The following is a 12,700-nucleotide window of genomic DNA, read 5'->3' on the forward strand; positions in this document are numbered from 1 at the left end:
TCCTTTTGGTGGGTTTCTTTGGCAATCCAAAAGGGCGAAAAAGGTGAAGAAATTGAAGTGAAATTACACTGCACGACACATGATAGAAGATATTTTTTTGAGGATTTTGAAAAGTTTTTCAAAGGGAAATATAATCAAGAAAGAAAGAAAAAGAAAAGTAAAATTCGAAATCGTCACTACCTTCATTGGAGGCCTCGATCATGTTACCTATCATTCGTACAAGCAGTATGCCATCGAAGAACTTCACGCAATCAGATCAAGATCAAGTTTCCGAAACGATCCTCAGGAAGAGAAGTAGGAAGCAATTCACTGATGCTGCGGTAAGGAGGTTCGTTGGCGGTAAACTTTGCAAGCTCGTCGTTCAAGTTGTCCAAAGTGTCGTCGGCATCTTCGATATCCCCGTCAATGACAGCAATGGGCTTGTTGTTGACCCGGGCAGCGACCTTCACTGTTTCTTCTGAAGTCGACCGCGGGGTTCCTCCCAAGGAGCTGAAGGAAGAAAATGAGTTTCCTGTAAGGGTCATTGAGGGGGTAGAGAAATCGGGAGACGTACTATAGTCATTGTTAGGACCTCTAGCTTCAAACAGACGGCGAGCACGCATGGGGAGGCGCTCAGTCGGAGTTTGGGGTGCGGGAGCATCATACTTGTATCCAAATGATGCAGAACCAATGCGTTCAAAATCAACGATACGGTTACCGTGGGTAGGGGTAACCGGGTTCGCACCGCCCTTCTTCGTGGTAGCGGTAGTAGCGACGACGGGCTGCTTTCCCTTGTCGGTAGCGAGGTTAGCTCCATTAGATGCCTCTGCTGCATCATCGCGTACTCCAGACACAGGGCCATCAGTTTTGTTGGAACTCTCAGGGGTAGCCGTGATGCGGTTGTCCTTTCGGTGAGCAGGAGCGCCATTTCCATTGCCGTTAATAGTCTCGTCATTGTGCTCGGGGGCTTTCCAGGCACCACGAGGCTTACGCCAGTTGTTCTGGTTGACTCCAGTTGGACGAAGTAGACCAGACACGCCATACGCCTTCTGATACCAAGCTGGAATGTCATGMAAGCCACAACGACGGATGGTGTCAAGGTCCTGGGGCATAATGTGCTTGTACTGACATCCTAGACAGGGAAAATTGTAAGTAATCACACTTTGATCATGAGAGAAGAAGCATACCTTGCTGCTCGAACATGCACTCGCCGTGACGAAGCCAGAAGGAACAGTAAATTTTTCGACCGTTGCCATCGACGGGAACGCCAGTTTGCTGATAACACCATGTCAATTAGCTGAGTTTGTGTAATTAGAGACAACAAAATTGCTGACCTTCTTGTCACCGAAGCGGCCTTTGCCCTTGCCATTGGAAGGTGGGAAGCGATCGTCATTGCCCTCGGAGACACCGTTGACGACGTAGACGGCACCGCGACTAGAGATCTTTCCAACGCTGGTCATGCCTCCAGTGTCGGCCATACCCAAGTTGCGAGAGACGCCAGGGATGGTGATGTTAGCGGGGAGCTCATCAAGGGCGATGAGAGGGACGATGGCGTCATTCTCGCGAACGAGGAAGAATTGAGGACGAATTTCAGACATGATGGTACTTTGCTTTCTCTCGACTGATTTGAGATTGAGAGAAAACGAGGGTTTGAAGAGATAAAAGAAGGGAAAAGATGAGACAAGATTAAGACTTGACAAAGATAGATGATTGAGAGTTGAAATGTGCAATAAACCAGAGTCTTGTCGACTATATGGTGTCTTGATGAGTAAGTTGGCTTTCGACACCTATAGCTTTGTATAGCTATCTGGCACAGAGAAGAGTGAATGAGGCTATCCCAAGTGACGAATGAAGAAATATTTGACGGGCAAGACTGTGAGGTATAGTGTCCAGTGAATAGAAAATTAGACGATCGTGAGAAGAGATGGAGAGATGAAGAAGTATCAAAGGGAAGGGTGGAAGGCAAGCTTAAATAGTTTTGACTATACAGAAGTATCCACAGTCTGGGGGAAAATGAGTCGTTTGTACAAACAAAAAAAAGACAAGGAGGTTGGAGCGGGGGAGGAGAGAAGACGAAGATGTCATAAAAGCTACAGGCTGTCTCAGAAAGGCGGCGACCGAAGAGGAAGTATATGGTCAGGAGCGGGGCGCAAACGAGGTCAGTTTGACCAATTTGATAGCTACCAAAAACTTGACAACAAAGACAGCAGATAATATGGCGGGAAACCCCCGATTTCTTCAAGATCTGATTGGTACAGCCAGAAAGGGGTCAATATCAGACTGATTTCCTCTTTAGGTAACCGTTGACATCGAGCTACGAGAGCCTCAATTCATGCTACCCAGCAAATTTATAACTCCCAGCAACCATTAAAATCTGAGCAAAGTCACTAAACCATTTGATAGCTGCTGAGACATTTTCTAGCATTAGAGCTTCTCCTTGACTGACTTTCTTTGTCTCATTCGTTGACATCTGACACGTGCCATATTACCGATATCTCTTTTCGACCGGGATTTGCCGGTTTCATACATGAATAAGCGCTCGCGTGACTGTAAAGCACGACAATTTTACTGGGCAGAGGGATGGGGGAGGCTGGGTTTCAAAAAGATGGCCGTTTGGTTGAGTTGCGCCCGGTTCATGGTTTTTGAGTTCGAGACCCGACTTGATATTCAGAATCAGATTGACTAGCCATCAAAAGCTCACGTGAGCCAATCTTATTCTGCCTATGACAATAAGATAGGAGATTCGATATGTCAGCGATCCACGACATAATCGGGCGTGGTTGTTGGCGAATGAAGCTCAAGGTAGACGAAGGTGAGCTTTGACAAGAAGCAATAAGATCAAAGCAAGAAGAGTCTCTTTTGCCTTGATATACTAAGGATCAATAGAAACTGAGAAACCACCATCACAGACGTAGCCTTAGTCTTCATTGAAAGTCAGAAATAAGCATCTTTGCCTTGTGAACAGCAATGGAGGCTGCACTGTCTATCCACCACATAGACATCAAAGAATATACTTTCTCACATCACTTATCAAAGGCTAGCTGATCTATCTCTCTATTAATGATTCTCAAAAAATGGATAAGCCTAGCCATTCATTAGAAGAAGACAATATAATGAGATTAAAATAAGGTGTGCCAAGCCCTAGGTTTCCCATGGTTATTGTTCTGCAGCATGCATGCACAGCGGGAAGCTCCACAATGGTAGATCACTTTAGTTTCATTGTACGTACTAACTAGTCTATGCTCATCCATCAGATTCATGTATAGTATATAGCGTTGCACATAGAATGGTCCTGATCTTTCATCGCGACCTTGCTTACAATCCGAATCAAAGAATTAAAGATCAAGACCAGCAAACATTCTACATTTGCGGCTCTCCCTGTAGATAATATAGCTTCAATCAGGTATGGTAGGTAGAAGAAGTACGGGGTACGTAGATACGTAGATGAATGCCCATATATGTCACAGTAGCATGGCTGTATTGCATTACTATGCTGAACCAATATGCTGAATCAAAAAAGTCGATGATGACCTCTTCAACTATTACAAGAATCCTCATTTTCTTGATATTATACAAAACTCTTGTAGTCGCAAATGAAACCAAGCAGCCGCCCCAATGATGGTTAACTCGAATACACATTTCGCTTAGAACGTATCAAAAAAATCGATGCAAGTACTTTGTGATAGACCATAAGTCATGTTTCTTGTGACAATGCCTCACGGTGGAGGTAGAGGCGAGGGCTGCTTGAAGCCATTAGAGGAAGGCACAGAGTACGATGAAGGCCCGAGTGAATGAGGCGCAACTGGAGGCATATTAGAACTGTACTAGAGAGTAGAGGAGGTCGGGGGATAAGGACTCGAATAAGAATTGCTGGCTGAAGGTGCAGGATACACGATATTGGAAGCGGGAGCACCAAATGCTCTTCCATTCTGGGAGATGGGATTGCTGGTGTTAGGCTGAACAGGCATAGGTCGCGTGGCGGAGGTCGGCCGATTTGGGTCGGCCTTTGCTTTCTTTCTTTTGACGAGATCTCCTTTGACAGTGTAAAGATAGTGTCTAGCAGCATCTACAAGCCATTTCGGCTCAGTGCTCTGCCTTAGAGACTGTAGCATGGATAAAATCTGCTCTTCCATGTTAAGATGAGGACAGACTCGCGAATAGCCAAGGTGAGCTATACCGCACAGACCGCAATGTTCCACACCAGCAAGCTTTAGAGGACAATAACCGACAGGATGCATCTGGTTGCAGGCAAGGCAAGGAAGCAACCGATCCACAGGTCTTTTAGGAAGACCTGTATTGCCATTTGAAGGGTCCGGCGTGAGCTTGTTAGGATCGACACGTCTAAATGGGCGAGCTACAAGAAAATTTTAAATTAGCACAAGGCCGAATGTTACCATTATTGCAAATCTCTTACCTTTGACCTTCCTGGTTTGCTCGAGTTCGAGCAAGGCCTCCTCGTCTTCGCTCTCAGAAGAAGCTTCCCTAGCGTGGAACTCACCGTCGCTCTCAACCTGCAATTTGGTTCGTTTGGTACCTCCAGGCGATAGTTGCTCATCTTCCTTATCTTTGGCAGAGTAGTTCACGACGGCTCTCTTCCGTTTCCCTCTTCCCAGTGCTTGTGCATTTGCCAAAGCTTCCTCGTCTGCTGCCTTTTGCCTTTCGGCAAGTATCTTCTCCCACAAAGTGGTGTTCACTGGAGTGGCTGCCTCGGAATCACCTAGTCGATCTTCGAGTGCAGCATTATCATTGGCCCACACTCGGGCAAAGCTAAATTGAGACTCGGCGGATGCATCATCGCCAGCTTGAGTATTTTCAGCTTGACTACGGTCAAGCAATTTCTCAACGGACTCCGCGTCATAATGCACGTCCCTAGTGGTATCATCTTCAAAAAGCGCCTCTGCACCATGTTTCAAGATCGATTCCAAGTCCAATCCTTCGTCTTCGTCTGCGTCCATTTTTTCTATGAGAACATGGTCGAGAGCCATTTTCTTCTTTCCAATTTGCATGATCTTCTCTTCTGCACTTTCGCGAGTCATGAGTTGAAAGACGAGAACTTTCTTTTTCTGGCCGATACGGTGAGCGCGGGATAACGCTTGAATATCCTGATGCGGGTTGAAATCAGGATCCATGATAATGACAGTATCTGCTGTTGCAAGATTGATACCCACACCACCAGATCTCGTCGACAAAAGGAAAGCGAAAATCTTGGAATCAGATTCATTATACGCATCAATCTTCTTCTGTTTCTCGTGAGCACCCATGGAACCATCGAGACGGCAATAGAGCAGACCAAGACCGTCAAGAAAATCTTCAATGATATCTAGGTTGTCTAAAAATTGACTGAAGAGAAGTACTCGGTGTCCTCGTTCTTTGAGTCTTGGCAATAACAGCTCAAGTAACTGAAGTTTCCCTGAAGCTTCTACAAGATTTCTATGCGACAAGGTGGCATTCGAGGTACGCTCTTCGATCTGTCGGCTGTATACAAACGGATGGCACAGACATTTGCGTAGCTGCATCAAGATGTTGCTCAAGCTGTGACGTTCATTCTGTTTGTTCTGTGCATCTTGGTTGCTTTGGAAGATTGACTTGATCAATTTGCTATTCTTTGCCAAGATAGATTTGTAAAGCTTCTTCTGTACAACAGACATTGTAATCGGGATGATGATTTGTGCCATTGGCGGAAGGAATGTAAGAACCTGTGCCTTTGTACGTCGCAAGAAAAAGGGTCGAATCATTGCATGCAATTCGGGCACGTTCTCTTTGGTCAAGGTTTCATATTCTGCCTCTAGATCTTGAGCATTCTGGGTCGGATCGCAGAATTGAATGAGATTGAACAGTTCACGGATGTTGTTCTGCAACGGCGTACCAGTGAGAAGTACCTTAAATGGGATGTTGATACTAGACAGAGACGAATACAGAAGGTTTCTGTCATTCTTTAATCGTTGACCTTCGTCCACCACCAAGCCAGCCCAGGGGATGCCTGCTAAAACCCTCCGAGCTTTGTCATCAATCATGGTTTCATAAGATGTCACTAGTACGTGAGCCCTGAGGTCTCGAGCATTCTTGGGAAACATTTCGTATTCGTGTGCAAGCTTCCGCGCTACAGCACTGCCGTAGTATGTGACGACGCGAAGCGAAGGTGCCCACTTCTTGACCTCTCGACGCCAATTAGGACAAGTCGAGTTCGGCACGACAATCAAGAAAGGCCAGCACTTATGATCTTCAACCAGTGTGGAGAGAAAAGAAATAATTTGAATTGTTTTGCCAAGTCCCATTTCGTCGGCAAGAATAGCATTTTGTCCTTGGTACCATTTGTAATATAGCCAGTTGAGACCATCCAATTGGTAGTCCATTATTTTGCCTCCAGTCAAACAAGTAGGCTGAGTTTTCTTCGCCAGCGTCTGGAAATCCTGTTTTCGAACAGTTTCGAGGTGTTGTTTTAATGAAGAAGCCTTGGGCACCCTGACATAGTCTTTCAAGACCCAGTCGTCATAGGCAGCTTTGAAGTCGTTCCAACGCTCCATTTCGGTCGAAGAAGGCACAGTCTCCCAAACGGCATCTTCGTAAAGCAGACCTTTGTATTTGACGTATGCTTCCTTGACATCCTTCACTCTTGCCATGTCGATTTCCTTTGAATGTGCGCTAACAATGTTCGTGTACTTGACGTCGAATACTATATCAACTCTCAAATAATCTTCTGGAATAGCATCCTCGGTCGTCATTTGAGGTTTGACACATTTGGGCGACTTAAGGAACGCTTTTCGCATAAGGTGTGAAGCGACTCCCCAAATCCAGGAACCTTCCATCCATGTAGTGCGATAATAAGACTTTTTCTTCCATTTGACTAAATATTCTTTTTCGGTTTCTTTCATGTCGTTGGCCGTATACCCAGGAATGTATGCCTCGGCATCGACCGGTCGCCAGCCAACAAGGCCTTCAATCTCTCCAGGAGCTGAAATGCAGGTATGGCACTGCCACCTCCTGGAGTATTCCTTGAGCCGTAAAGTTGCAAGGTCGGCATCTGGGTCTGGATTGTCCGTGTCTGTTTCGTCCGGATTCGGGTCGGTTCTTGGAGGTAGTTCCTTGATATGGAATGCTCTCTGACAGTTGACGCACCGGAACAAAAGGTTATCAACATTGTTTATCAGATCATCGTTCACTGTTGTGATTGGGTCTTCTCCACCGTTATTTTCACGTTGTTGCTGTTCTTGCTTTGGGTTGAGTCGCTGTCGGAACGGTCGGCACGCTGGGTTTTCTTCATTGCAAGCCGTGCAATGGCCTAGATGTGGAGCGGTTACATCCTTCTTCTGAGAGGTTCCTATACAGCGACGGCACTGCAGTACAAAATGATCCCAGCCGACTTTTGTAACCAAATGCTCTCTTTGACTTCGAGGACCTAAACAAGCTTTATGATAGGCGCTTGTGCAACCCTGACAAAACACAAGAGAGCCTTTTTCGCGATCATCGCCCTGGGTATCGCAGCTATCACATATTTGCCGATGTCGTTTTCTGAAGGGATCGTCACTAGAAAGCCGATGAAATTTCTCCTTGGCTCCTGCGAATCTCTTCTCTGACTGTGAAGCCTCCACTTCAGAGATGTCATCTTCTTGTCTCTCTCGGAGGTTTCTTCTGTGAGATTGAGCGGTCCTGGCCGATGATCGCACCCCGCGTCTGCGTGATTGCGAATCGCTGTCTTCGTATTGATGTTCCCGTATGCGTCTTGTTGTACGCTGTGCAGCTTGTCTACCTGATCGTCGCCTTTTAAGTAGCGCTGTAGACGTCGAAGTACCGAGGACATCATCGCTTGAAATTTCGTCGTTTAAGTGGAGTGCAGATCGAGATACTCGAGGTTTGGGAGCTCTAAGCGATCGCCGTACTGGCCGGCTGTCCGAGTCTTCACTGTCTGTTTCATCATCATATCTGCCGCGAATTTTGCGACGTCGGGAACCTGACGGGCGGCCTCTACGGCGCTTTGTTGAGCTTACTACCACGATTTCGTCATCATCATCATCATCTTCTTCTTCTTCCTCCTCATCCTCATGTTCAGACAACTGCGATTTTTCTGTCCCAGATTCTGTGTAACTTCCTGATCTATAGCCGCCTGTAATAGCACTCTTAACTCTTTTCGCTTTCGGTGGGCCGTTCTGTTTGAAATTCGTGATAGCCTCAGAACCGTTCTCTAATGCCTTCACGAAAGATTCTTTCAACTGAAATGGCATGGCGAGTTAGATAGTTCCAAAAAGTTCTATTGATCGCTTCAAACTCACCCATTCCTTCTCCGTGGTTGCAAGCTCCACCTCGTAAAGCACCTTACCACGGACGCGCTTTTGTCTCCAAATCCGCCAAGCTGTAGAATGACCGGGTAAGAACTCGTAATCCTCCGCGTTTTCTGGTAATGGAGGGACTTCGACGGCACTGATCTGAGGCCTCTTGGACGTAGAGGATGCTCGTACGTATGGTATCTCAGAACCTGGCGATACTGACGGTGGAAATGAGGCCGAAGTGACGGTTCGTGTTACGGATTTCCTCGGCGGTAATTTAGCATGTCGGATGACGGATCCAATAGCTGGATCTTCAACTGAAGAGAATTGTTGGAGCAAGTCAGCGACGAGCTCATCCGCATCTTCGGATCCGGATGAAAAGTCCCTTTCTAACGAAGACATTTTAGACAGGGAAAATACGTTCTGTTGAACGTGATATAAGTAGACAGTTAAGTCTACTTTATTTTTAGTGAGTGCCGCGCCATGGAAGCAACTCGGGGTGAGGTTTCTTTGAAGCAAAAACGTTTATTGACATGTATATCTAGGAAGGATTTAATGCCAATTAACGCGGGATCGCGAACGCGCCTCGGAAGATTGTTGATCCGGTAATATCGCGGCTTTGATTGTTCCTATTGGACAAAATGCTGTCTTGGTGCTTTTTTTTTAGTGTTTGAACACATTGGTTTCTTTATCAGATACTGATGAAATTTTATCGGTCTGTTTTTCCCTACCTTCCTGAGGTAGCAGTATGATGATTACTACTTTAAGCCAAAGATCATTGAACTTGTGTCATAGGATCAACCCTGTTGGCGAAATCATATTACGGAAAAATCATCTATCAGGAATCCGATATGCATCGCTGACATCAAACATTGCGCGCGCAGCAAGAAAGTCCGCCGCTATCGATGCATCAAGAGAAAAATATAGCCGTCCTTCAAGGGATAGGGATGACAGACGCTCAGGTACTCCACATTTCCGAGAAGCCCGAGACGATAGACGATCAGCCTCTTCCTCATTTCGAGAAGTTCGGGACGACAGACGATCTGCTTCTTCCTCATTCCGAGAAGTTCGGGATGATAGACAATCTGCTTCTTTATCCTTTCGAGAAAAAAAGACCTCGTCAGATAGACACCGCCCGCCTGGTCGTGATGGAGGATACAGAGACTACACACGAAGGAATGATGCCGCCGTGAAGCACGACGAATCTCACAGATGGATGGGCAGAGGGAAAAATTTCAATGTCAGTGATTCATCTAGCCAAAAATCCGGCAAAGGCGCAAACAACATCAAACGAAGACGAGGCAAGCAGCACGAGCCCACCGACGCAGTTCCAGAGCGAGTCAAACCTCACGTAACCGTGCCCGAGACGATACCCTATACAACACCGGCATCCGAATTCATATACGGATTATCCGCGGTGGAAGCAGCGTTGCGATGCACGCGCCGCAAGTTATACATGCTATACATATACCAAGCGGCTGGAGAAGAACTCAGTTCCGAAAAGATTGCTCTGCGTAAACTAGCGCTCGCCCGCGGAATACAGGTCAAAATGGCTTTTGCTGGCTGGGACAAGATTCTGGATAAAATGAGCACTGGTCGTCCTCACAATGGTCTTATTCTCGAAGCGTCGCCTATGCCGCAGATCCCAGTTAGTAGTCTACAGCCTGTTTCTTTGCCTACGGATGAGTATTTCGAAGTAGGCCTGGATAAGCAGTCGGTGGAAGAAGCTGAGGTTAATGGCTCGAGCAACCGCATTGCACGGGTTGAGCGATTCGAAGAAGTCGCCAAGTCCCGTTACCCCTTGGTCATCCTTCTAGATGGTATCCTCGACCCTGGAAATATCGGAGCAGTTATTCGGTCTGCATACTACCTTGGTGTCGACGCACTCGTCCTGACAGGCCGCAACTCCGCGCCCCTGACACCGGTCACAATAAAAGCTAGTGCAGGCGCCGCCGAAAACATGACGATCCTAAAAGCCAACAATGAGATCGACTTCATCCGCCGATCCCGCGAAAACGGCTGGCGCTTCTATGCTGCTGATTCCCCTCAAAACGTCGCTGATTTGGCTGCGACGCACGGTACATTAGCCGATGACACGGCTTCTATTGCCGCCAACGAGATAAATCACGGCGCAAGTCTTTTAGCAACTGCACCCACTGTCCTCATGCTCGGCAACGAGGGAACGGGTCTATTGCCTCGCATCAAAGCCCAAGCGGATGGCTTTGTCTCTATCCCCGGAGCACGTATCAGGCCCAACCTGGGAATCAATGATGCTGCTCGTGTCGATAGTTTGAATGTTAGTGTTGCAGCGGCTTTGTTGATGGAGATGCTGATGCGGGTTCCTCTTCGGGTTGCGAGTGCTGTGCCGGTTGCGTCGGCTGGTTCGACGAAGACTACAAAAGAGACAACTCCAAGATCTTTCGATTTCAACTAGATTGTCGAAGGTCTTTGTATTATATTTCACAAAAATTGTATCATATGACTGCATAACATGTACATTACGGGATCTTACATTGCATATGGGCCGCGGCATATCTTAGGAATATCATAATATCATCATTAATAACCTCATTATTTATTGCTCAAAAAGCACTAGAGTACACACATTCTTGGAAAAACTGCCAGTAAAACACATTCTAGAAACCTTCAGCGGGCATGCTTCAAATTTCATAATCGTGACCTTGTCGCGGGCTTGTCTTTGCTATGTTTCAGTCATGAAGAAGAAGCATCAGGGTCGGGCTTTGCAACAGCACCGAAACGAGTGTTGCCGGCATCGAAGACCTAGTGTACGTTAGTCTTTGTTCCTATGGTGCTATTAGCTTGATAGAGAGAACATACCGCATAGAGACCCTTCAACCAAGTGTCACCTAAAATATCAAATGGGTTGGAACCACGGGACTGGATACCACCATAGACGTATCCATTGCCGGCGTCGGCGAAAGCGAGCGCAGACTTGTGAACAGCAATCTGGGCGTTACCGACAGCAAAGGTAACAGTAGGAAGCTTGTCGGCAGAGGTGTTGCTGGGGAAGGTATAACCTTGCTGAGAGCTATCGTACTTGGAGCCTGGGATAGCGTCGTAGATTGCCTTGACCGTAGCATCGTCAACAAGGGCCAAAGTGGTACCAGTGTCAGCAATAGCGGTGTTGCCAGAGCGATTGATAGTCTTGCCATTAACGGAGGCAGAAGTCGATTGGAAGGTCCAGAAGCCCTGGCTGTTGTCGACATCGGCGTAAACAATCTGGTTACCAGTGGCACTGACTATATCCTGGTCAATGTAGCCGAATGTGTAGAAGGAGTTGTCGCTCTTGACAGCGGCCTCACCGAGATGAGCAGTGAAGAGTTGTGCGTCAGATGGGATCAAGTTCTGGGAGATCAAGTTTTGCACTGGTGTCTGAACAGCTTGGGGCTGGACGGTGTTGATGCTGCCCCAAGCCAAGCCGAGCAGACCATCTCCCTCTGACTGCTGGAATTGAGCAGACAAGTCCTTGGCCAGCTCAATAGCCTGGTTCTTGATCTGGATTCCGCCAAGATCGAGAGTATCAGTGCCTACATCACCGGAAGCTGAAGAGCCATCTCCATAGGAAATCTGCCATGTCTGTCCGGATGAAGAGTTCCAAGAGCTAGACTTGGACGGGTCGAAGATTGTGTGGCTCGATCCAGAGGATTGGGTGCTGGATGGTAGCTCGGTGGACCAAACCTAGTGTCTGTCAGTCATCTAACACATTCCTAACATCCCATTTCTCAATGAAAGGTGACTTATACATACCCATAGATCTGCGGAGCCAGTGTCAAAGTCCAGCTTCAAAGTCTGAGCTGGAGTACCAATGCCGACTTGAGCAAGATACATGGTATCATTCTGAACATCGTCTGCTGGAACGTCGCCTGACTGACCGTCTACTTTCTTCTGCAAGGTACGGTGGACGTGGGCACGGCCACCAACAGGCTTCTGGCCAGCGGCGGTGAACTTGCCTTGCTGGTGAACGTGGGACGCGTGAAAGTAAGGGCCATCGAGGGTGGTATCAAATCCATACTTGCGCAGAAGGTGGACGTATGACTTGGTACCATTGCGCTTGTACTTGGGATTCAAAAGAACTCTGACTTTGCTAGCCATGGTTGGTAATTGATGCTTGTGTTATTTGATGTATTTGAATTGTAACCGTAGGTTAAGAACTGATTCCCGGTTAATCGAGATTGAATGAGAGATGTCGTAAGCAAGATAGTCAGATTGAGGAGTATGAAAGAGAAATCAGAAGAGGATGTGGAAGCATCGGGTGGAGGATGAGGTTTATATGAGCAAAGAGTAAGCACTTGACTCGACTCACTCAAGTTGACGCGCGGAAAGAAGGTGGGCTGGACCTGAGTGTGGCTGCCTGTTGACCAGCTAGCCGTCCACAGAGATATCCACCCATCGAGGCGTATGACAACCCTTCACGATGCTTATGTGCTACAAGCATATGT

The 12,700-nt window shown here is 47.1% G+C and overlaps 4 protein-coding genes across 4 annotated transcripts; 1 reads left to right on the top strand and 3 right to left on the bottom strand.

The window, feature by feature from the left end:
- Positions 1-251: 251 nt before the first annotated feature.
- Positions 252-1,577, bottom strand: BHQ10_004689 (uncharacterized protein; the record flags this gene model as incomplete). Its single annotated transcript, XM_040877081.1, has 3 exons — positions 252-1,111; positions 1,167-1,254; positions 1,314-1,577. 3 exons carry the CDS (start codon positions 1,575-1,577, stop codon positions 252-254), a joined length of 1,212 nt encoding a protein of 403 aa, XP_040733193.1.
- A 2,226-nt stretch (positions 1,578-3,803) lies between these two features.
- Positions 3,804-8,642, bottom strand: BHQ10_004690 (uncharacterized protein; the record flags this gene model as incomplete). Its single annotated transcript, XM_040877083.1, has 5 exons — positions 3,804-4,333; positions 4,394-7,365; positions 7,422-7,750; positions 7,824-8,186; positions 8,247-8,642. The coding sequence occupies 5 exons, from the start codon at positions 8,640-8,642 to the stop codon at positions 3,804-3,806; spliced, it is 4,590 nt and encodes a 1,529-aa protein (XP_040733194.1).
- Positions 8,643-9,456: 814 nt separating this feature from the next.
- Positions 9,457-10,674, top strand: BHQ10_004691 (uncharacterized protein; the record flags this gene model as incomplete). The annotated part of the gene is made up of 1 exon (XM_040877084.1): positions 9,457-10,674. The coding sequence occupies one exon, from the start codon at positions 9,457-9,459 to the stop codon at positions 10,672-10,674; it is 1,218 nt and encodes a 405-aa protein (XP_040733195.1).
- Positions 10,675-10,952: 278 nt separating this feature from the next.
- Positions 10,953-12,353, bottom strand: BHQ10_004692 (uncharacterized protein; the record flags this gene model as incomplete). Its single annotated transcript, XM_040877085.1, has 3 exons — positions 10,953-11,021; positions 11,079-11,939; positions 12,009-12,353. 3 exons carry the CDS (start codon positions 12,351-12,353, stop codon positions 10,953-10,955), a joined length of 1,275 nt encoding a protein of 424 aa, XP_040733196.1.
- Positions 12,354-12,700: the final 347 nt, after the last annotated feature.

The sequence above is a fragment of the Talaromyces amestolkiae genome (assembly GCF_001896365.1).
Source record: "Talaromyces amestolkiae strain CIB chromosome Unknown scaffold8.1, whole genome shotgun sequence".
NCBI classification, from domain to species: Eukaryota; Fungi; Ascomycota; class Eurotiomycetes; order Eurotiales; family Trichocomaceae; genus Talaromyces; species Talaromyces amestolkiae.